Source organism: Vulpes lagopus, chromosome 1 (assembly GCF_018345385.1).
Source record: "Vulpes lagopus strain Blue_001 chromosome 1, ASM1834538v1, whole genome shotgun sequence".
In the NCBI taxonomy this organism is placed as follows: domain Eukaryota; kingdom Metazoa; phylum Chordata; class Mammalia; order Carnivora; family Canidae; genus Vulpes; species Vulpes lagopus.
In genome coordinates, this window is record NC_054824.1 from 40,122,992 (window position 1) to 40,148,103 (window position 25,112).

The 25,112-nt window shown below is 36.1% G+C and overlaps 1 protein-coding gene across 1 annotated transcript in view; it reads left to right on the forward strand.

The window, feature by feature from the left end:
- Positions 1-4,938: 4,938 nt before the first annotated feature.
- COL9A1 (collagen type IX alpha 1 chain) overlaps positions 4,939-25,112 on the forward strand; it is an 88,367-nt gene continuing 68,193 nt past the window's right edge. The window contains exons 1-5 of the mRNA XM_041766696.1: positions 4,939-4,952; positions 5,483-5,556; positions 6,742-6,819; positions 6,956-7,088; positions 13,525-13,921. Of these exons, the coding sequence (XP_041622630.1) occupies positions 4,939-4,952; positions 5,483-5,556; positions 6,742-6,819; positions 6,956-7,088; positions 13,525-13,921 (696 nt within the window). The remainder of the gene's footprint in view (positions 4,953-5,482; positions 5,557-6,741; positions 6,820-6,955; positions 7,089-13,524; positions 13,922-25,112) is intronic.

The following is a 25,112-nucleotide window of genomic DNA, read 5'->3' on the forward strand; positions in this document are numbered from 1 at the left end:
AGCATCAACAAGAGAGCTTGTTAGAAATATAAATTCTTAGACCCACCTTAAATCTCCTGAATCAGAAACTCTGGGGGTGAAGCCCAGAGATACATTTTTATCTTCAGGTTATTTTGATGTAGCTTTGGGAACCACTGTTAGAAAGGAGGGCTTATGACATGTAGAAAAAAATGTTGAGTGACCAGCAGGTGAGGTTTGGAAGATGCAAAAGAGACTTAGGACATGAATCAGCTGCTACAAATTGAAGATAATTGATCTGCAAGGAAGCAAATGTAGCAACACATGTTGGAAGCACATGTGTGGTGGCAAGGAATTGATTTCTCCCTTCCTTGGGGAGATGCAAATACTCATATTTTTGAGGAAGCAAAAATAATATACCAGAAAGCTTGGAGATCGGGGTGGTATTTATGTTAAATAACACATTCTTGTATTAATGGCTCATGGCAAGAACCCATTTATTTGTGAGTGATTTCAGAGAGAATGGTTATCATCATGGGGCTCTATTAGCTTGCTATATATGATTAGGCTACAATTAGAAATGTAGAGCCAAAATAAGCAGATTAAAAATAGAGCTTTGATTGTGGTAGATTTCTTTACAGTAAAACTTAACTTAATGCAAAACTGTGGGAATCCTAGTTTTAGCAACTCTCTGATTATTAATCAGCTTCTCAGCCAGATTTCTTTGATAAATTTCATGTACTAGCTGTGGCTAATTTGCAGCATCCTCGCACCACTGCTATGTGTCACTAGGCATTTGAATCTTTTGTTTTTAAAAACAAGATATACAGAAGAAGGCTTACAACTAGATACTATTAGGAAGTTAGTTTAAAAAGAGCCTCTTCTTTGTTTTAATCTATAAAATAAACGTGAGACACATGGCGTATTTTTTAAAAAGTTGTAAGTTTATGGTAACTTCACTTCAAAAGAATACTTAAAAATATTGTAGTGTAAAAACTGAGGAGTCTTCTTGACTATTCTATGAATTTTATGGGATGTCCAACTATTGTGCCTCCTCAGGTAATAAGAGGAAAGATATCTCTTGACATACCTAGTGCCTACTGCATTCTAATGCAACGTTTTTAAAACCTTGGGTTGCAACCAATTAGCTGGTCCTGAAATCAATTTATTGAGGTAGTCACCATCACTAAAAAATGAAACAGAATAAAACAGAAAATAGGGTGCACTACATTTATATGGATAAATATTTTCTTCTGAAACTTGTTTCAGTTGTGTGTATGCATGCATATTTATCAAATCCATCCAATTCATCCTTCAGCAATGCCAGAACCATTTTTCGGAAGACATATCTAAAAAGATATTATTGGCCTGAAACTCCTCAACCAGCTCCCTTAATAGCCAGGATAAAGTCCAAACTATTTCAAAGGCTTTCAATATCTCCTTACTCAATGTCTCCTGCATGGGTCCTTATATCATTTCAGAAAATGACATCATCATCTACTAGGTTGCTCAAACTTGAAAAGTGTTTCACTCACCCTCCTCTCCTTTATCCAGTCTACGCTTAGACTTGTCTCCGGATTCTCATCTAGTCTGAGTCAAAATTTATCATCTCAGAGGAGCCTTTTTTGACCCCTCAATCTTGATCAGCTTCTACACCTACCCCTGCCTTTCTCTAATACACATTGCCCATTTTTGTATATATATTTTTATAACAGTTCCAATTCAAACTATCTTGTCTATTCTTCTACCTAAATTTAGTATCTGTCTCCCCACCAGCTAAGGTCCATGGGGCAGGGACCTAGACTTTCTCTGCTGTACCTCTGTGCTGAGACCAGTTCAAGGCTCATGGTAGAAGAGTCACCAATAAATATTTACCAAGTGAAAGAGTTCCTGAATTAAACCTGGGTTCCTAAAATACTCTCTTCTACCTTTTTTGCCAGGGTATCTGCTATTTCATCTGCCCAGAATGTACTGTTCCCACCTATTCTCTTGGCAAGCTTCCATTCATTCTTTAAGATTTCACTTCCTTTATGAAAAATTTCCTGATGCTCCTGGACCAAGTTCATATATGTTCTCAATGGTACTGCAGCTTCATTCCCTCACTGTTTTGCAAACATTTTCATATTGGATTTCCCAACTGGGCTGTGAACTTCCTTGGGGCACGGCTTTTTGTCTCCTCAACTCCTAGCACTTGGTAAGAATGGTTTTATACTTGGTACATATAGTCATTCACTAAGTGTTTGCTAAATGGTTGAGGACACAAATGAAAGAGAGTAGATGATCAAGAAAGATGATTATTTGTGATTATGTTCCCTGATTTAAACTGCAAGTAAATTAAATTCTGGATTTCTAGAGAGGGGAAGATGTGTGTGTGTGTGTGTGTATGTGTGTGTGTGTTAGGAGAGGGAGGGAGTAAAAAGAGATGAAAGCATAATTATTCTGCTAAAATATTTCTATTTACAAAATGGATCATCTTTAAATATCGAGCTGTCTTACTGCATTTATGATTTTATATAATTGATCAGATTTCATTTCCACATAGCTTTTTAGGAGCAAACTGTTAGGTAAAGTGAGGGAACAATGTTAGTGATGAAAAAGCTTATGTGTCTGTGACTTTAGAGTGCAATTTGATCTGACCAGAGGGTGTGGGGTTTGCCCTGCTCCCTGAGAGACTCTCATGCCAAGGTATGAAATATAATTAATAGAAAACAGGGTAGAAAAAGGAGAAAAAGTATCCTTAAATGTGGTGTGTGTGTGTGTGTGTGTGTGTGTGTGTGTGTGTATGAGAGAGAGACAGACAGACAGAGAGACAGAGAGAGAGAGAGATCTTGTTTTATCTGGACTTACATTCTTTCTTAATAGAGCTCTAGCTCGCTCTTTAACATCTTACATAAAACTGCCAAACTAGAATAAAGCCAAACCACTTATAAGAAAACCTATTTTGTTCTCATTTAAAAAACATTTATTAAAATTCCCCCTTCATTTGCCTTCTCATTCTAGCTGTAGAGGACTGTTCAAAGTGGGAGGAGGAGGGGACAAAAGCAGGTAAGATCTTTAAAACACTTAACAAAAGGATTTCTCAAACACTTAATTACACAGGAAAATCTGCCTCTTTTGTCTCCCACAGCAAATAGTATTAGAAAATCTGTAATACAAATAAAGAACTTAAGTGGAGAGGATCCCTTTGGAAAATGCCCCTTCCCTTGTGAATCTAGGGCTGGCTTACGTTGTGTGATTTCAGAGAGGTCCCCAGCTGCACGGTTTCTCTTCTGAAGTCCTACAGTTAGAGTTCAGGTTTTGTTATATGTTGGTTTTGGTTTTGTTTTTTGTTTTTTTGTTCTTTGTTTTTGTTTTTTGATTAGTTAACTGCTCCATTTACGTAAGCCCTGGTCAACTTTCAAGAAAAAGCCAGGCTAGAACCATTTATAACTCTGTGATTCAGCCAAAATGGCTGCCTTTGGGAACCATAATTTTGATTGATGGAAGGAGAATGACAAGGCCCTGTGGATCCCAAACAACATGAAGAAATGGATGTCCTAATGCCAGAGGAGAGACAGGTAGGTCAAAAGTAGAAACTAGAAAGAGGAACAAATGAAGTAGATATTCAGGTTTACCTGGCTCTCAGCTCATCATGGCAAACAAACTCTCCATCAAACTGAGGAAAACAGAAGAGGAAAGGATTTTTTTTAAAGAAACAAACAAAAAATAATACCATTTATTTTGCAATTAAAAAATTCAATTGATTTAAAAATTAAAGAAATATCAAGAAAACAAAACTACCTCATACTAGACACCAAAACTTATTAAGATCAGTGGATCATCTGAACCTGAAAGTCTTTGTTTTTGATTGGACACTGATGTCTCCCAAGATGGGACAAAAAGCAGACCATCCCAAGCGGATAAGGTGGAGGCTCTTTCTTGAAGTACTTAGGTTCTGAAGAGAAGATGGATATATGTGATATTGTGTTGATAAAAAAACCTTTCCCTTCAGGTCTATGCTCCTTGTAACATGTTCTCAACTTGTTTATAGAGGATAATATGTTGTTTACTTCCCAGGATATTCTGCTTAGCTCTGGTAATTATAGAGCTTAAGAAGAAATAAAAACTAGGGGGCTTGATGTTACATTTTACCAAGTTTTTTGTGCCTCAATTGTCTAACCTGTAGAATAGGAGTCACTTTAGTTTTACTTTATAGTGTTTAGAGAATTAAATGTTATCAGGCTTTAAGCATTTTCAACAGAGGGGTCAAATACTGAAGTGTTAGTTATAATGATGATGACAATGGGAAAGAATGACTGTTCCCCTGTGCCAGGCATTTGATTTTCTGCTTTGATATCTTGTTTCATTCTCAAAACAATTGTTTTAGGTAGCTATTTTCAACCCAGTTTTCATCAAAGGTAGCTGAGTTACACATAGATTAACTAATTTGCCCCAAAACATACAACTGGTAAACTTCAGAACAAATGGAGATTCAAATCTAGGTTGGCTGTGCACCAAGGCCCCCATGAGTTCCCACATCTCTGCTTTCCAGTGAGCCCCTCTTTACCTCAGTCCTCTAAAAGCATTCACTGTATTTCTATAGCAGTTCTAAAAGCTTCCATTGTATTCCTATAGCAGCTTGCCTGAGTTTTTCTGGTGAATTTCTCCACATCCTGACTTTTTTTCTTTTCAGCAAACTTTCCCTTGCTAATCCCTCCTTCAGTGTAACCTTGTTAGCTTTGAGGACACACCCCTGACTGGGCCTGGGCTTACAGGGCCACCTCTCCCCACCCCTTCCCTCTCCTGTGGTTTAAAGTGTCACTGATGCCTTTGGCTCACTCCCTTTGCTTTAAGCCCTTACACAGGCAGGACGAACCAAGGCTGGGCCTGGAACCCATTAGTCCTGGGGTGACAGTGAAGGGGTCTTGGGGGGAGTGCTGACCTCCCCTACAACCCCTTCATCGCCGGGACTGTTGGCACAAAAGAAAAACGAATGGGAAAATGAAGAACTTCTGGTAAGACCTTGACACTGGAAAGAGTGGTGGGGAGACTGGGTTGGGGGCCCTCAGAACCAAGGGTCTGTGTTTCTGCAGCGGTGGTGGGATAAGAGGAGGTGAAGGTAGATGGGGAGGGGAGAGGAGAGAGACAGACTCAGAGAGACAGGGAAAGACAGATGGGAGTGAAACAAAAGAACAAGCATAAGAGACAGGAGAGAGAGAAAGGAGAAAAAGAGAGCTATTAAAGTGAAGAGGGAGAAATATTAGGATGAAAGAAAACATAGACAAGGAAATAGATGTAAAAACAGTGAAATAGGGAGATACAGAGAAAGTATGATAAAGCAAACAGCGATCTCATGATTGTTTTAGAAGGAGCTGGAAACGTGAGACTTCATTAAATCTCTCAAGAGTTCAAAGTCAAATGGAAAAAGTAAACTATACTGAGATTTGATTACCTACATTAATTGTGTTTACCATATTTCCAGATATTTAAGTAGTCCTCATCTGGAGGGACTCCTATTTGAGTCATTTTCTTTTCTCCTCTTCAGGAAAATTCCAGTTTTCTTCTTTGTATGCAGTTTCCTGGGATCTTGGACATCTGCAGCTGTCAAACGTCGCCCAAGTAAGGGCCACAGTTTCTGCATTTTGAAATATCACTTGTTTCCAGAAAGGATCAGACAGGACGGTGGTTGTGTGAGGGCTGAGTGAAATATCCATGGTCCTCCACAGCCTTACTCTTCAATCCTGCTTTAGCCATGGGTTTATTCCATGGCTGGTTTTATGTGGCCAATACTGGGTATAGAAATCCTGGCTCTGATCACAATTGACAGGAAAACCAACCTGTGTACTCTAGTGCCTTGCACATTGGACCTACTTGGTTAATGTGGTGATTGGTAATGTTGGCTGGGTGGATCGATGGATGGATGAATGGATGGGTGAATGACCTGGGGTCAGGGGAGGTGTAAAGAGTATTTTGATGTATTGGGATGGCTGGGCCAAAACTTGTAGCTGGAAAATACTTTTTCTGAAGTCTAGGAAGCCTCTGTTGTCAGATGAGTCTTAGCAAGGGGCTGGGGTTATACAGTTACAAGAAGCTTTCTTAAAAACTTCTTCCCTGCAACCATCCACATGTGTAAGGAGCATCCAATTTAATTCTAGATTTCTCATTGAATTAAAAGTTTAATTATTTTCATGATTCTTGTATCCTCATTACTTTTCCCTATTCTAGGATGATACCAATGGTCTACGTGGGCACCCATTTTTGATCTCTTAGAATTAATTTGTAAAATTAAAAGCATCTTATATACTTTATTTTGGATTAATAAATCCCAAGTCTCCCTCCAAACTCCTCTATTTAACAAAGATTCCTAAGAACTCTGCTCTCCAGAAATCCCACTAACTGGCTCAAGGCTGGCTCTGGATTCTGTTAGGTATTCTAAAATATGTGGTGTTTAAGGAATATTTTCTAGTCCAAGCCACCAGAAGTTTTCCAAACAGGCATCTGACACTGTGCCATTCAGAACATTGCGCAGCACTCATTCCAAAAGGAACAAATTCCTAACTTCCTCCAAAGGAACATTTTCCCAGTACAAATTATTAAAACTCTGCACTTTGTTTCCCTTCCAGGATGAGTTGAAGATGAATTAATGATAATTTTAGAGCCATAGAATTAAAGCCAAATACGCTATAAGCAAGCTATTTGGCATATTATTCTCCTATAAATAGTTGTCCAGCCCTTATTGTTATTGATATATCTTCATGGTCCTTGTAGTGGTTGGTGTAGGATGACATGCTAACTCTTTTGCAGGATTTCCTGTTAATTCAAATTCTAATGGTGGAAATGAACTCTGTCCAAAGGTCAGGATTGGCCAAGATGATTTGCCAGGCAAGTAACCTTATATCATATTGAAAATGCGTGCTTTCTATGAACCTACCTGATATATTCTTTTATTTGGAAGGTTGTGGCAAGGAATGTAACCCATCTCATTTTAGACTTTTTATTTTGTGTTCCCTTTCTGTAGGGTTTGACTTGATTTCTCAGTTCCAGGTAGATAAAGCAGCATCTAGAAGAGCTATTCAGAGGGTAGTGGGATCAACTGCATTACAAGTGGCTTACAAACTGGGAAATAATGTAGACTTCAGGATTCCAACAAGGTATATAAAAATATTTTATTTAATTATCTGCCTCAAATGCATTTTAAAAAATGAAAAGCTATCCAATGTTAGAAAATCTTCTCATACTGAATCCTTGTTAGATCATGATTTTATTTAAAGATGAAGAAATATATTTACTTATCTGTCTTCAGTCTTCAGTGTTTAAATATATGAATGTCTTCATGTCTCCAGTATGTAATTTACTTTTCATTCCAGAGAGAAAAAAAATCACTGAGACCATTATACATTGATTCAGGACATGTTCTTATTACCTTGCTCTCTGTTTTTGTATAATTTTGTCTGGTTTTGGCTGAAAGGACCCTCTGTGCAAATTGCCAGAGGTTAAGCATAAATTTAACTAGGAACCGCGGAGTGGTTAGAACTCTCAATGGTGCTGTTCAAGCGTCCTGGTGCTGAAATTGAACCACACATCTCCTGCTTGGTTCCTGGCAAGAATCAAACAAAAGCAAAATTAGAATAATGGTAACTGGAGCAATGGTAGTAATAATAATTTCAAAATCCTCCATTTCATTTAACTTCTCTAGAACTGTTTTTTATTCTTTAAATTATTCATAACTGTGGTGCTTTAGTGTATGGAATTGTTGAGTCATATCATTGTTATGAATGAACTTCAGGACTTTTAGTTTTATATCACCTAAATACTTTATATGTGTTTATCATAATTATTGTATGTTTTGGTGCACTGCGAAAAATTGAATTAAGATTCTTTTGATAGATGAACCAAAAAATTAGGGCTTTGATAAAAAGGTATAAAAGTAAATAATGATTAATTAGAACAGTAAAAGACTATTATAAAGCTCTAAATGTTTATAATAATGAAAATTTTGGTCAAATTAGAATATTCTGATGTAGTGCAAGACTGCAGATAGAAATTTATATTTTGAACATATGAACTATGTATTTTTTCCAAATATGAACTATATAAAATGACAATAGTTCACTGCATAAGCTCTTTTTATAAATTTGTTAATTAACATTAAATCTCATCGTCATCACAACCCTGTGGTAGAGACATTTTTATTCACATTTTATAAAGCAGGAAACTGAGGCCAGAAAGTTTAAGTTACTTACATGAGGTCCCAGGGTTGGGAGGTGCTGGAAGGATTGAAGTTCAGGCAGAATGGTGCTTCAACTGACCCTGGAAAATTATTCACATTTGGAAAGATTATAGGCATGATAACAGCTACTGACTTTTTTTTTGCTTATATTTTCTTTTCATGCACAGAAGTGCTAGTTATGTGTGTGTGTGTGTGTGTGTGTATGTTTAAAGTAGGCTCCATGCCCTGTGTGGAGTCCTAGTTGCATTCTTTTTTTTTTTTTTAAAGATTTTATTTATTTATTCATGAGAGACACACAGAGAGAGGCAGGGACATAGGCAGAGGGAAAAGCAGGCTCCTTGAAGGGAGCCCGATGTGGACTCGATCCCGGATCCTGGGATCACACCCTGAGCCAAAGGCAGACACTCAACCACTGAGCCACCCAGGTGTCCCTCCTAGTTGCGTTCTTAAATAAGCTTTAAAAAGTTCGTTTTTTTTTAAATAAAATAAACATGATGCAAGACCCCTCGATGCTGACATAATTCTCTCTTTTATAATTTGAGCTACAATCTGGACTGTCATTAAGTAAATCTAATTTCAGATATTGACCAACTTGAGGCCACATAAACTCATACCTCATGCTCATCTTTGCTGTTGCTCTTCTCTAAGTTCCTAGAACTGTCACTAAATATTTGTCACAGTATATAACCAATGTTCCATATTCTCTGTTTCCTTGACTCTCTGCCCCCACAAAGACTAAAAACCCTGATTTACTGGCAAAACTCATTAAGAGATGAAAAAAGAATTAGGTAGGAAGTAGAAAAAAAGTAGGGGAAAGAAATAAAAAAAGGAAAGGAGAGTCAGAGCACTGAGATAAATAGAGTCTCAAATAGGTAATAAGGTGCATTCTTGGGCAAAATACCTACACTATCTTTATTTCTGTCTCTTCAGAATAAATTAGGAATAATAATAATTAGGTCATAGATTTGCCATGAAGATCAAATGTTAATAAATTGGAGAGAGCTTGGATGAAGCCTGGCACACAGTGGTATTTGTTAAGTATTTGTCGAAGTAGTGGGGAGCACTAGGAGAGCGTGCAGATGGGAACCTTTTCTCCTTAGTGGATTCTTTCTTTTCAAGCTGTCCTCCCAGTCCTACTCTTTCCAGGTGGCAAGAAAGGCAGGGTTTGGAATTTCTTTCAGATCATGTGGGGAGCAGTCTTGGTTTAAAGGAAATTTTTATACTGAGAATATAGGTTATGAGGGAATGAAAAGAAAACCTTAACAGGATTTTCATGGGAGGGAAATGAGAGTATGGTATATAAAGCTGATATGATAAAGTCACAATTTACCTTCATCTTTTCAATTTTTTAAAAGATTATGAAATATTTTTTGCTGCTTTTTATTATTTAGACATAATAGTATCATATTCTCAACTCAAACTTACAAACATTTTGTGTTTGTTTACATTAACAAATAAAATTCTTAGCTCTTTTTTGGCTTAATGTCATAAACAAATGTTTCAAGGTCTAGTCTTCTTATCTTTTATTCAAACCTTTACAGTTCTTCTTTTAAGGTACTTTGTACAGATGTAACATAATGAAATAAATCATTTATAGATCTAGCTAGTTTTACATTATGTATGCTGTCAAGTTTACTTATTGATGTGCATAGCATATTTGCAAGAACAGAATCTCAGGTGCTCAAAAAAGACAATGGTACTGACTGCTATATAAATTAGACTTGTGAGGACTTCTAAAAGGTCCTAAGTAAATATAAATAATATATACTTTATTAATTTGAACACTGAAAGGAATTTTCTTCTCTTATATTGACAAATTATATTATCTAGTTTAAAAGATTAAGAACATAATAATCTTGATTATAGTTATATACATACACAAATATACACATATATATTATCTTCATGTTTATGAATACAGAGAGCAGATGGATACATTTGATTTAACATATGTCTATAAATGAACTGTTCTAGCAACGCCAGTCACCAACTCATTTTTATTTTTTATTTTTTTAAAGGATTTTATTTATTTATTCATGAGAGACACCGAGATTGAGAGGCAGAGACACAGGCAGAGGGAGAAGCAGGCTCCAAGCAGGGAGCCGGACGTGGGACTGGATCCCGGGTCTCCAGGATCACGCCCTGGACTGAACGTGGCGCTAAACCGCTGAGCCACCCGGGCTGCCCACCAACTCATTTTTAAAAAAAGTTTTTGGCATTATAAAACCAAGTCAGTGGTATATAGGGACATTATGTTCTATCCTACCTTCAACATAATCTCTTTGCTCATTTAGCAGGAAACATGAGATGAAGCATAAATTGGGAGAGATTCCTGAGTCAACCTGACGATGTATTTGCAAAAGAGTCACTTAGACAAGTTACTATGACTTGTGGAATCAAAGCAAGATAGGTTTGTTTTACCTAGGGACTGATAAATTCTACACCCTTGCTCAGTCATCTGTAAACAAATACATTAGTGGCACAGGTTTACAAAAACCTAGAAAAAGAATGCTTTAAAGAAGAGAATAAAACTTTAAGATTTATCTTCCTTCTATGAAATTCTCTTACCTCAATAATAACTGTATTTGGACAAAAAAGAAAAATGAATTCTTTAAGTATCTGTTTAAATCCAGATCATTAAGTAAGAAGAATATTAAAAATACAATTTAAATAGATACTTGTCAAATTTCCCCATTGAATAAAATTTGTTTTAAAGATTTTATTTATTTATTCATGAGAGACACACACACAGAGAGAAAGAGAGGCAGTGACACAGGCAGAGGGAGAAGCAGGCTCCATGCAGGGAGCCTGATGTCGGACTTGATCCAGGGACTCTAGGATCCCTCCCTGGACCAAAGGCATGCACTAAACCACTGAGCCACCCAGGGATTCTATGAATAAAAATTTTAAACTTATCTCCCAGCTCCAAGTTAATTGAGGTCAGTTAAATGAAATGTAAAAACGTCTATAAGATTTTGTAATTATACAGCAGGTAATATACTGTCATCAGTGAAAGTGAACCTTAGTTTCTTCTCTAGAGGTTATTCTGGAATATGCATATTCTGGAAAATTGAAGTCAAAGGAAATATATCAAACAAAATCGATATTAAAAGTAAATATCAAAATAGATGTGGGCATCTTTATCCTGGGGAAATAGTTCTTGCACACATTTTTTTTCTTCTTTAGCTTCAAACTGAATATTTTTAAATTTTTTTTTTAATTTTTATTTATTTATGATAGGCACACAGTGAGAGAGAGAGAGGCAGAGACACAGGCAGAGGGAGAAGCAGGCTCCATGCACCGGGAGCCTGATGTGGGATTCGATCCCGGGTCTCCAGGATCGCGCCCTGGGCCAAAGGCAGGCGCTAAACCACTGCGCCACCCAGGGATCCCGAAAACTGAATATTTTTAATGTATTTGTTGAAACCTCCTGTATACTTAAAAAAAGATATTATTTTTTTGAGACACACAGAAAGAGAAGCATGAGTGGAGGTAAAGGGAGAGGGAGAAGCAGACCCCACTGAGCAGAGAGCCCAATGTGGGGCTTAATCTCAGAATTCTGAGATTGTGACTTGAGCCAAAGGCAGACACTTAACTGACTGAGCCAACCAAATGGCCTCAAGCCTCTTGTATACTTGACAAACATTTAATGAATTGGGAATTTTGCAATAAGTATATTGCAAATCACCAGTGATCACCAGTACATATCACCAGTGATCATTTAAGAATGTGTACTAACAAAGCAATTCACCCAGGATTATAAATAAAAACAAAGTCGTTTTAGAACATAATGGTTAAAAGAAGTACTTGGATGCTAAAAGGGAATGCAGATGAAAAGCTTCATATTTTTGTTATTTTTGTCAGCAAAGCAATGAAATTTCTTGACATAGTTGACCCATTTATTGAAGGTGTGCAAAAATATTTGTAGTAAAGAGTTATATGTTTGTTTATGCAGTTGTGAGAGATGATAAAATTTTATAGTTAAAATCAAAGTAAAGATAGAAAATCTCAGTAAATTGAGTACTTTCATTTATTGCTAAACATTCTTGGAACTGAATAATTTTTTTGGTTTAGAAATTCTTGACCTCCTCAAAATATATTTTAATGCAACTGACAATAACACGTATGCCAATATGATAAATTTATGTGTTACTCATTTTGCTACAAATTAAATCAGCATCCACTTAGATATTCCTTCTTGCTTTTCTCTTTTTCATTTCAGAAGAGGGGCTATTTAACAGGAGTCTGACCTGAAGGAAAGTTATTTGGAGCTTTGAGCTCTGGTCCATAATTATTCCCAGAAATGTCAAATGTTATTATTTACCAAACAAAATTAATGGCATCTAGTTTTCATAGCATTCTTTCCTTCCTTTAGGAATTTTTCTATACTGAGGAGGAGAAAGGTAGAAAAACCTTCAAGCTTGTGAAAGATGATGCTTACCTTTAATATGTTCTGATTTTTAAAAATTGCAGTCACAGCTTTTAGCAGCTTGGTTTCAACAAAAGAAGATCCAGGTAGTTGCTGCTGAGATCACAGTTCCCACATGGACTGGAGATGCCTTTAGGACACTGCAGTTGTATGTTGCTATTTAAAGCAATAAAAGAAGGAGCAATGATACAGACTTAGTTGTCAGGCCCTGAAACAACTGGACTGGAGTAAAGAATTAAGAACTGGCCAGTTTTCCCTTGTCATACATCCAGTGACAAGCAACTAGATGCTACTTTAATGTTACACTTTAAACTCCTTGGAAAAGACTAACATGCTCAGTGTGAAGGAGCTTCTCAAGTCTGTATGGTTACTGATTCTCAAAATGCATATGTGGGTCTAGGATAGGATATAATTGTGGAGCGAACTACCCAGGTAATTATGGAAATGACAAATACTCCTAACAATGTGCTATATAAAAAATTTAAAAGCTGCTTTAATTAAATGGCTTTATTAACTAGTAGAGCTGATATGGATTCTGAATTATTTCTTCTTTAATTTGTGGAAGGAATGCTGCCAAGAACCTTGCAAGAATATGTTTTTTGGCTGAGATGGAACTGCTGTACAGGAGCTCTTTAGGTAGCATAAATAGTAATATTGTTGGGGTTATGTAGCATGTAGCATTGGGAACCCAACTATGAGGAGTGAGGAAAGGTTTTTTTTTTTAATGTGTATTTTAGGATGGAGCATTAATGTATGTGAATGATTGAAGGTCTTTATGGGCAGTCATGAAAGAACAAACAGGGCATAGTTTTTCACACTGTAGCCTTTCTGTAGGTCTAGAATCTAAAAAAGCATAATAAGAAAATATGATAATATGCATGGGCACAGAAAATAAGACGTTTATTTACTGTTTTAAATTTTTACTCAGGGATTTATATCCCAGTGGTCTGCCTGAAGAATACTCCTTTTTAACTACCTTTCGGATGACTGGAAGCACACTTGAAAAGAACTGGAGCATTTGGCAGATTCAGGATTCCTCAGGGAAGGAGCAAGTTGGCGTGAAGATTAATGGCCAAACAAAATCTGTTGCATTTTCATACAAGGGACTGGATGGAAGTCTCCAAACTGCAACTTTTTCAAATTTGCCTTCTTTGTTTGATTCCCAATGGCATAAGATCATGATTGGTGTGGAAAGGAGTAGTGCTACTCTTTTTGTTGATTGCAACAGGATTCAATCCTTACCTATAAAGCCAAGAGGCCAAATTGATGTTGATGGCTTTGCTGTGCTGGGAAAACTTGCAGATAATCCTCAAGTTTCTGTTCCGGTAAGTATAAAACCATACACCATGGTTGATTCAAATGAAACTGGATTGCTAAAAACTAATATGTCAGGTATCTTTGATAATCATCTGAACATCTTAAGCAATAAATAGTTATTCATTTTCAAAATTCCCTCAAACACTTACTCAAAAAGCATTCAGTGCCTATCTTGTGCATTGCATATATCAAAGGGAATGGGAAATCAAGAGAAAGTCAAGTAAATGGCTCCTGGTCTGGAGGAATTTCAAGTCTATTTGGAAGATGCTACATACCTACTGGAGCTCTCAGAATCCTTCAGAGGACATGTAAAAGAAGCCAATACTGGTGTGGCTTACATTGTGTATATATAACTAACTAATGAGAATATTCAAAGTAAGGGTAATATGAATGGTGGATTTAGTTAGTCAAGAATTCTGTGCTTCTTGAAGGCAATGAACCTTGAAATAGAAGGATTAGAACTAGCGAGAAGTGTATTCTAGCTGAGGGAAAGAGCATTAAATGAAAATAAAGTGGAGAAAATAAAGTGGATTGGGCCCATTTGGGCCCAATCAAAGTTTTGGAGACCAGCTTGTTTGGATGAAATGTATAAGTGAAAATGTGTGTGTGTGTGTGTGTGTGTGTGTGTGTGTGTGTGAGAGAGAGAGAGAGAGAGAGAGAAAGAGAGAGAGATGAGGGGAAGTGGGGTAGGAGATACTAACTGCAGGGTATGAGAGATAAGTTTAGGAAGTTGTACAGTATCTGATTAACAAAAGTGAAAAGTATATAGATGGTACAATATTTATGTATTTAGAAGTAGGTCTTGCATGACATATTATAAAAGTAAAGGATTTTAGAACTCTGTTCAGGATTTTACTATAGAGTTTCATGGATATAAAGGTTAGGAATTATTTAATAACAGAATAATTCTGCCAATCAATAACATATAGTTCTATCATTTTGAATTGTTAAATTTTCATTGAACAATCCTTTAAAAGGGTATTTTATGATATCATTACAGGAATTAAAAATATGTCTTATAGGATAAGTGTTCTTTCTAAATTAAAGAATTTAGAGCTCAATAAACTATAGACTAGCTCAATAAACTATTGAGACCAACGTATTCTGTCTCTCTCTCTCATACAAAACTATTAAATTCTAGTCACAAAACTCATATCATGGCATGTAGCAGAGGTGATACAATGATTTTGAATTGTTTCCGTGTACTTCTCCAAAGAAAAAAAGGTTATCAGGCACTCAGTAATGGAATTGTTCAAATAGCTTATTTTCAAGGGAAGAATTGTGATTAGTGTGAAGGGTAGTGTGAAATTTCTATATTCTGTGATGGACAGGAAGCAATTTGTAACTGCCACATTACTGCTCTGGCTTGTAGACACTTGAGAAAGTATTTCTTCAACTAATGAGTTATCACACCTCAAGTGGATGGGTTAAAAAGCCAATGGGACTACTATTGCCATCTTGAAAGTTTGTGCAGTGAGGTTGTTGCAATGGCATGGGATTGGTTTGCAGACAACACCAAACTTCTGCAGTGTCCGTGTCATTTCTGGACTATGGATAAGGGCAGGGAGACCTTAAGGCATCTCTTTAATAAAATGATCATCAATCAAGTACTCACAAAAATTGATTTATTGATTCATTGGCCTTGAAAAACATTTCACTTTTTTTTGTAGCTTCAAGTTTTTAATTAAATTTCAGTTAGTTAAAAAAAAATTTCAGTTAGGTAACATACAGTGTAATATTAGTTTCAGGTATAGAATTTGGTGATCCATCCCTTACATACAACATCTGGTGCTTATCACAACCAGCATTCTCCTTAATACCTATCACCCATTTAACCCATCCCTTATAAAACATTTCAAATCATTATAATTCTGAATGCTAGGACATTATTAAATTCTTTGAAAAAAAATAAATAAATTCTTTGATTGCCAGAATGGTGAAGTCTCAATATTACTCCACTATATTATAGTCTAGCTAATAATACTATAGTTGACTGTAGGTTTTCTGCCGAGCCTAGTCTCATGTCAGAGTGGAGACCAGTTAGTTATCCTCTATTTTATTCTCCAGTGCAGGAATGTAACAAAGAACCTGGCAGCTGATATTATATTTTGTTTCTGGTCCACCAAGGAGGTTTTCAAAGTCAGTACACTGTAGCCAATGTTAAAAGTAATTGAAACAGGCATGAACAATTTTTTCCTTTATACTGAATTTTGACTCTCTCACAAGGAAAGACAAAAGAGACTTGAACCTAAAGATTCATTAAAGTTTCATATTTGATGAGATAGTGGTGGTAGTACTAATAACAGGTCAAAGTTATAGGCCAAAAAATAAATCCTACTTCCATCCAAGGACTGGCAGTGACAATGTCAAACTTAAACCTGCCACTAAAATGTATCCCTCAATTTTTACTCTAAATTCGACAAAGAAACAGAAAATTCTATGTAAAGAAAACCCATTATATTTTTTAAGCACTTTAATACCCATATTATGCCAATTTAAAGTCTCAAAAATTCTTTCATTCCCATTAACTTATTTTATGCTTGCAACAATTTTGTAAGATGGAGAGCTCAGATAGGATTATTCCTATTTCTCAGTTGAAGATGTGACTTCAAGTAGGGTTCTTGGCGTGTAAGAAACCATGTTAGGCATAACATTTCTAATCACCCTATTTTCTGCTGTGCCAACTAACTTTCCTTGGAGAAAAGTAAAAATATGTTTAACCATATACCTTTTCTTATGAAGCATTTCCTCACTTTCATTTTGGAAGGCATTTGTGATTTGCATAGATTTTTCAGAATTTACCCACAGAATAAATAAAATCAATGTTTTTTTTTTTTTAAAGAAGAAGGATTGTACAGTGTAAAACATGTTTTCAGACATTAGTCCTACCTGTTTATTAATTTAGTAAACTTCCATCATGTGCCTTTATACTGGGTGTCCAAAATCAAGTAAATTACAGGTCTTATCTTCTTCAGTCTCTTGAGTGTGAGGGGTTGAGATAAGTAAACAATGACAATACAACATAATAAGGATCATGATAGTGGATGGAAGCACATGGAAGAAGCTCAGATCAGGCCAGGGAGGAAGGAGGGTGGAGGTCAATCGTGTTTACTGTAGAAGGTGATGTTTAGAGAAATCCTGGGGGTGAATGAGTATTATCCAGGAGAAGATAGGGTCCAGTGTTCTAGGCAGAGAATCTCTCATTTGGAGATTCCCAGATATGTCAGGTCTTTCTTTTTTAAGTTTTATAAGTCTTCCCACATTGCTCCTCATTTTTCTAGATTAAGAGTAGTCAAAATACCCATACACATCCCCAGAGTCCAAGCCCAAGTGCCCATGAGTTGTCTCTAAGCCCTTGTTTTATGTTTTGATTTCTCACCAATTTAACTGCAATCTGAAGTTGCTGGCAATTGCTCAAAGGTCTACAATGACCATATGTCCCTAAGAAGACTTAGAGAATGATGAATAATAGTATCCATATATTCTGAGAGGTAGAAGTATACTGAGAGGGCAACTTTTTCTCCATTTGGAGACAGCATATAGTCAATAATAATGTGCGAGAAATTTTAAATTAGAGTGAAATGTGCCAATAACATAAAAACAGTAAGGAAGAGTATATTTTTCAATTTTTCTTCATGAAATTAGATTCATTCTGTTTTTTGACATTCTAGATTAATTGAATACTTTTCTCAGGATCAACACTGGCTTTTCTTTAGTAAATAAATCAAAAGCAAACATCCCTTCTAAAGGTATTAACAAATGTCAAAAGGTAGCCCTAGGAACTGCATAATAAAAAATGCAATTGAAAACAACATTTGATGGAGTACTAATGCTAAAAGACTCATTTATATTGTACTTGTTTGTGATTTTCCCTATCTACCCTATCTTGTGTATCTTTCTCTATTCTAAATTGGAAAAGGAAACCAATTTCAAGAGGTTTTTCATAAAGCTGGGCAGTATAGCTGCGCGTGTGATCTACAACTCAAATACCTTCTCATCATTCATGGTTATTTAGTGGGCTCAGAGCATTTTATATTTTTTCCCAATACACTGCTGTAATACATTGTTAGTTTGATTTTAAAGCAACAAATCCCATATTTCCTATTCTCCTTTGTGCCCATATTTTAGGATGGTGCCATTTATCCCACTGCAAAGCTCAGTTTTCTGGCAGCATACCATAAAAACATGTTATTTTATGACAGGTTCTTTATTGTTTGTTGTCAGCATGATTGCCTAGGAGAGTTATTTGGTACAGCTTTATTAGAAAACAAAGTTAGCCTTACTCCTTTTTCAGAGATGTACACTGGGGGTTTGGGCTTAAAGAATGATACAAGTTTATGTGGCTTTACAAATACATGATTCAAAACCTTTTTCTTTTTACCAATGCTTATTCAAAATAAACAAATGTGTAAAATAATCAGAAGATATAGTGCCTTTAAAAGTATATTTTAAAAAATGCTACTTTATGTTATTTTTGTTAAATTCAGAGGAAATGTGAGAGCAAATAGAAAGAACAGTCAAAACTAGTGATTCAGAAGCTCTCTGTCCTTTTTTCTATTCCATATAATTAAATAACACTAACCTCCACATGCATAAACAATGAAAATTTCAAAAATTATAACATGGGAAAATCAACTATGAGGTTGTGGTTAATATGCATTTTGGTATATAAAAAATATTGTAGGAAAGGTATGTTTTCAGTGATTTAAGAAACGCATAATATCTAAATTATTGTTTGTGTATTAAGTTGCTTTCTTCGACAAGCACACCTTTTACAAATACTCTTTCACTTGTGAGTATGAAATAAATACAAAAGAAATAGTTATCTATACATATCCATAAGAAAGTCTATCATACTTTGATATGATTTAATTGGAATATTTTCCAGATTAATACCGACTGTGAAGACAATTTTTTTGGAGATAAAATCTAGCCTGCCAGATTGTAAACCATATTTACAATATCAGCTGGATTTTCCACTAGGTGGCAATGAAATGACAAGCACACAGAAAAAATCTGCTAATATAGGAGGAGCCATAATTGGAGGAAGGGACTATAGATAACTAGAATAAAAGCTAAATGATGGTCAAAGTTGCTTTCAATGGAAAATTGAAAACACTAAAATTTCTTATTGACCTCAGCTGTGCCCATACTGTTGCAAGAAAAAAAAAAGTCAGTGCTATTAGTTTTCCTATTTCTATTAAAATGTATATGGGATAAGGTCATGAAGAAATCTTTGTTATGTAGACTGGGTGGTTGTAACACAAGAGATTAATTCAATGGCATTTTTCCTTCTTTTGTGTTAATCTTTGTGTGTTTGATTTCTTTGGTTATAATGTGGAGTCAATAGAATCATGGCCTCTCAAAGCTGGAGGAAACTCTGATTGTATCTACTCCAAAACTCTAAGCTTACATGTGAAGAAATTGGAACCCAGACAGAGGAAGGGGTTTGCCCCAAGTCATAATCAAACCAGAAGATAAATACTATCAATTCTTAATTCACTATATTATTCACTAATTAACATTTGGTAACTATTTATTACATCTTAACATCTGTTAAGTTATAGAAATTAAAACTCCAATGGAGTTTTACATTCATTCTGGGGAGAGGAGATGGACACAAATGGATAAATGAATAACTGTATAGTATGCCTGGTGTTCATGAATACTATGGAGAAAAATGAAGCAGGAAACTGGATGCTTGGAGAGAAGGCCTCATTGAGAAAAAAAAAACATTTTATCAGAAACCTGAAGGGGCTGGGGGTATTAGCATGTGGCTCTTTGGGAGAGGAGGGCTCTAGAAAAAGAGAATATGGAGTGAAAAGGGATCGATGTTGGTGTTGTCTGCTATGTTTGAAGAGGGCATGGAGACCTGTGTGGCTGGAGTGAGACTGAGAGAAATAGCCAATAAACCTGGAGAGGTAACATGATTGAGTGAGGATGGGGAAATTGTGTTAGCACTTTGACTTTCATGCTGTGCAAGATGGGAAGCTATCAGATGGTTTGGACAGGTAAGCAACATGTTTTCATTTTTTTTGAAAATATCTCCTTGGCTATTGTTTTGGCCAATATAATGTAGGGGGAGAGTAGAGCACTTAGGGGTACAATAAAAAGAGACTTTTAGATACTACTGCAATAACTCAGGCAGGACTGGTGTTGGTTTAGAACAGGGTAGTAGTAGTGGAGGTGGTGCAAGGTGGTCAGATTCTGACCCATTTTGAGGGTAAAGTGAATAGATCTGAAGTGTAAGAGGAAAAAAAATCAAGAGTGACACCAGTATTTTTGGAGTGATTAATCAGAAGTATATAGTTGCCATTTATTGAGATGGGAAAGACTATGGGAAGAGAAGGTATCTGTGGGAATATCAAGGGTTGATTTGGAGCATCTAAGTTTGATCAGGATTTTGATCACTATTAGACATGTAAGAGAAGATGCTGAGCAGGCAGTTAGGTATGTTCTTCTGGCGTTCAGGGAGGAGTTGTCAGCATATATGATATTTAAAGCCATGAAATGAGATGAATTGCTGAGAGATGGATGCAGTGGAGAAGCTCTAGAACTCAAATGTGAAACAAACCAAAATTTAGAGGTTGCTGAGATTCAGCCAAAGAGACCAGGAAGAGGGGATCCCTGGGTGGTTCAGCGGTTTAGCACCTGCGTTCAGCCCAGGGCATGATCCTGGAGTCCCGGGATTGAGTCCCACATCGGGCTCCCTGCATGGAGCCTGCTTCCCTCTCTGCCTATGTCTCTGCCTCTGTCTCTGTCTCTCTCTCTCTCTCTCTCTCTCTCTCTCTGTGTGTGTCTCTCATGAATAAATAAATAAAATCTTAAAAAAAAAAAAGAGATCAGGAAGAGCAGCCTGTGATATCAGAGAAAATAAGGAGATGTGGTACTCTGAAAGTCAGGGGAAATAGAATTTTAAGGAGGATAGAATGATCAACTCACTCAAATGCTATAGATGGATTAAATAAGATGAAGAGTGAGATTTAATATTGGTTTCAAAAACCCATGAAAGGGACTTCAGAAAAGACCTATTGGAGTATTGGGAGTCAAGTTCAGTTGGAAAGGCTTCAAGAGAGAATAGAATGGAGAGGAATTGGAGGCAATGAATATAGATAACTCTTGTGAGTTTTAAATGGAGAAGAGCAGAAAACAAGATGGCAGCTGAAGGGGAATGTGGCATGAGGGGAGGATTGATTTTTTTAAGTGGGCAGACAACTGAGGACTCATTATAGTTCAGTGTAACATTCCTTTATGCTCTATTAAAGTAGCCTGTTTCTGACTCCAGGGGCCTGGCCTCTATTACCATATGAATCTCCTTTTAAATTAGACCCCCTTTCCCCATCCATATCCCTGGTACAGAAAACTCTTTGATGATGGCCCAATAATTAGTTATCCAATACTACTCAAATTCCTTAGCTCAAAATTCAACAGAGAAAAAAAAATCTAATGTCTATGGTTTGCCACAGTGAATCTGGTCCCTTCTGTATACATCACTTATTTCTCTTGTGCTGTGTTCCTGCCACCTCTTCTCTTTAGAACTCTAATCTTTACCCCCTCCATCTCTACTTGTGAAAATCTCAATTGCTTTTCAGGGCCTCACTCACGTTACAGGTTATATGATCCCCTTGCTGATGACATTAGCCATCCATATTGTACATCAACTGCAATATTATATATTGTCAAAAGCAATATTTAGCCCTAAAGCTGCCTTATGTACTAAATAAACATTTTTGTGTCTTCCATAGGTTCTATCTTAAAGCACATGAATGTGTTATATAAAGAAATGTTGGATTAAAAGATAAAGTAGTCATGCCAGGTCTGCTAACTCTAAGTCTTCTGCTGTTTCCTTTCACTGTTCTGCCTCTGCCTTTGTATGTTTCAGCTGACTGTCACCCACTCAGATTTAATGACAATTCCTAGCACTATGTCTGGAACTGCAGGGCCTAGTCTACAGAAAGTTGGGAAAATTTCCGGATTCAGGGCGGCTCAGAGCCTCCTGTTTAGTAACTAGGAAGCTTTATTGGAGGAGATTCCCTCATGATGCTAGAAAACAACACTTTGTCATAAACTGAAAAGGAAAAGGAAAATGAGATCTGAGTTCAAGTATTTCTTTAAATCTTTGTTGCCACCGAGGAGACAAAAGCTTGATGAAACATTTCTCCTGTTAAAAAAATTTATCTTTGAAGAGCTAGTTTTTAGGTATTTTATACTTGTAAAATGTAATCAGAATTCAGTAATGCAAAAAATCTAGCCTTGTGCCATTCTCATTAATAGTGAATCAAGTTCTATAGTTTGTCATTAGAATGCTCTCAGGAGGAAAAGATAGTTTGTCTGCTATTAGTTTTTGCTTAATTTTTATGAAGAGCTTAAATATCTTATTAATTTTTCTCAACAACCTACCAAATAAATAGGAATCATCAGCACTTTATCAGAGTTGGTGCCAAAATTCCTTGTTTTAATGTGTGGTCTGCTGGACGCTACTCTGGCTTAGGAGATGGGATTATACCTAGTGTTCTATAGAAAAGAATTGTATAATGCCAAATCTGGGTGATATAAGGCACTGTACAATCACACAACTCAATTTTCCCTGAGACAATGGTGAAGTATTTTATGTCAAAAAGGATGAATTGTGGTAGGGCATTTATGTTCTGTTTAACTGATATTATTTCTCTATTGTGTTTTTCTCAAGTCTTATAAACTGCAAACTCATTAGGGGGAAGAGAATATCTTTGGTTTCCCTGGAATGTTTCCCTAGTGTGTGGCTTGTATTAGGACTTCAAAAATGTTGACTGAGGGACTAAATTAAAATATTTGTCACATATATTTTGTCAGTGGGTATTCAAAGCAAACAGTGATTCCAGGTATGAAAAGGAGAAACGTGTGGAAATCAGCAGTTTAGATGTGCAATGAAAGTGACTTTTAGTAAGGAACTCTGCCAATCTTCCTTCAAAATAATTAACATGCAAATCAGAATTCATATTGCTTGCCAAAAAATGGTTGTTGTATAGATGATTATTAGTGCGTAGGTGCTGTTTATGTGGATGCACAGATGTGTGCAGAAACCTCTGATCTATGTGGTACTCTGAACAACCCAGCCTGTATTCACAGATGAATTACATTCACTCCCCCATTATCCTGTGCCACAATTGCATCTTGCATATTTAAACAGGTGTACCAATTTATCCAGAGAGAATTACATTTTTGAGAAAACAGCTTAATGAATTACTTTACATTTACAATAAGTAACTTTAATGAACTATCTAAAAGAAGGATATAGGTTTCTTAGTTAGCCATATAATTAGAGTTTCTCAAGGTGATTAAGCTATGAATTTTTTTGAGAATCCAAATATCATACATATATAATGCATGCCTAGTGTGAATTACCAATTCACAAGGGACTTAGTGAAAAAAATATATGAATGGTGTTTCCTATTTTGAGAGTTGCGGGGGGGAGACATCTTATTCTGGTGATATTTCTATCTAATCATTGAAGAAGAAGAATTAAAACCCTCTTCCCTATTTGGTATTTTATTATACACATGAATATGTAACTGCATATAGAAACAGTTGACAGTTTTTGAAGAAGGATTAGAAATTTGCTTCTGGATGCATTTGTGTAATAAGCAGGCAAACAGGGAGAGGGAGAGGTTTGACTTCTTAGGGGAAGTTCCTTAGTCTTGTTCTAAAGTTTCCGAGTTTTCTAGTTGGACGTAAGCTTGCAAAGTTTTAATTTCTAGATCATTCTTCTTTTCTATTCATCCTTTAATACAAATGTTCAATTACCAAATTCCTTGGTTACTGGCTTACAAAATTATGGCTCATTCTGGAGATAAGATATATTCTTGGGGGAGGCTAAGTAGAGGAGTAGAGAAGGCCCTTATTCTATAGTCAGACACATTTGGAATGCTGGCTATGTCTTTTTCTAACTGTGTGACCTGTGGCAAATGATTTAACCACTCTGCCCCACTTTACTCATGTATGAACGGCTTCAAAGAACTGTTTGAGGCACAGCGAGGTATTAGTAGTCATTAAGGAAAAGGTTGTCCCATTGTTTCATTTATCTTTCTATTAAAATTTCCACTGCAGTTTAGAACAAAACCAAAATAAAAATCCCTCCCAAGCGAATGAGACTACCCTAATAAAGTATTTGATGAGATGATTTTCTTAACTGTAAGATAATTGTGTGCTTAAAAAGCAGTTCTTTTGTAGGATGTTAATATACTATTGTTAAATAATTTATACGATAAACAGACAATTTTCATACAATTTATAGAGAGCTTTCCATCTTAAAATATATCTTGGTTTAGCTGCTTACTTTCTTTTCATCCACTTACCTTATTTTTTTAGATATCCATATTATCTGGAGAAGAGTATGGTAAGGGTTGAGAGCAACTAGAATCATCTAAGAAGAGGTGCAAATGCAGGAATCTGAAAGCTTAATGTCTTATTTTCACCCCATTATAAAATAGAAAACTTCCTTCTGTTTAACTTTCCCTTCATTATGGGTAGAAGGGAAGAACTTCATCCTTCATCCTTTCCAATTCTGATCTTTCATTCAGTAACCCAACTCTGGATGTTTCCACAACAACCAGAAAAAGTGTATCTAACCGAATGCTAGATCCAACAGATCTAGAGACCTTTTGGCAGGCGGGATAGAGTGTAAATCACTACTGGATGAAAGAAAAGACATAATGTTTTAGATTTGGGGCCTTGATACATAATTAGTCATTTGCATAATGCCATAAGAATCAACTGACCAGGAAATATGGATCTGATTTGATTGAGATGACTAGCAAAGAACTTCCTCAATTTAAGAAGATAGGCCAGAATGGAGGTCCTGGGTGGTATATATCTTTTTTTTTTTTTTTTTAACCTTGTCACCTGAGGCCTTCAGCTTCAGACCTGGACACTCTTCCATTGTACTGTTTCTCAACTGTTCCCTTCTTTCTCTCCTAATACCTACTAAAATGTAAGAACTTGTCAGGGTGCATTTGAATTTCAGGTATCTGAAAATTTTATATCTCTTTACCCAATGAATGAGATAATACCAAATTTATTTATTTATTTATCCTATTTATTTATTTTTTAAAAGATTTTATTTATTTATTCATTAGAGACAGAGAGAGAGGCAGAGACACAGGCAGAGGGAGAAGCAGGTGCCTCCCACAGCCCAGTGTGGGACTTGATCCAGGATCACGC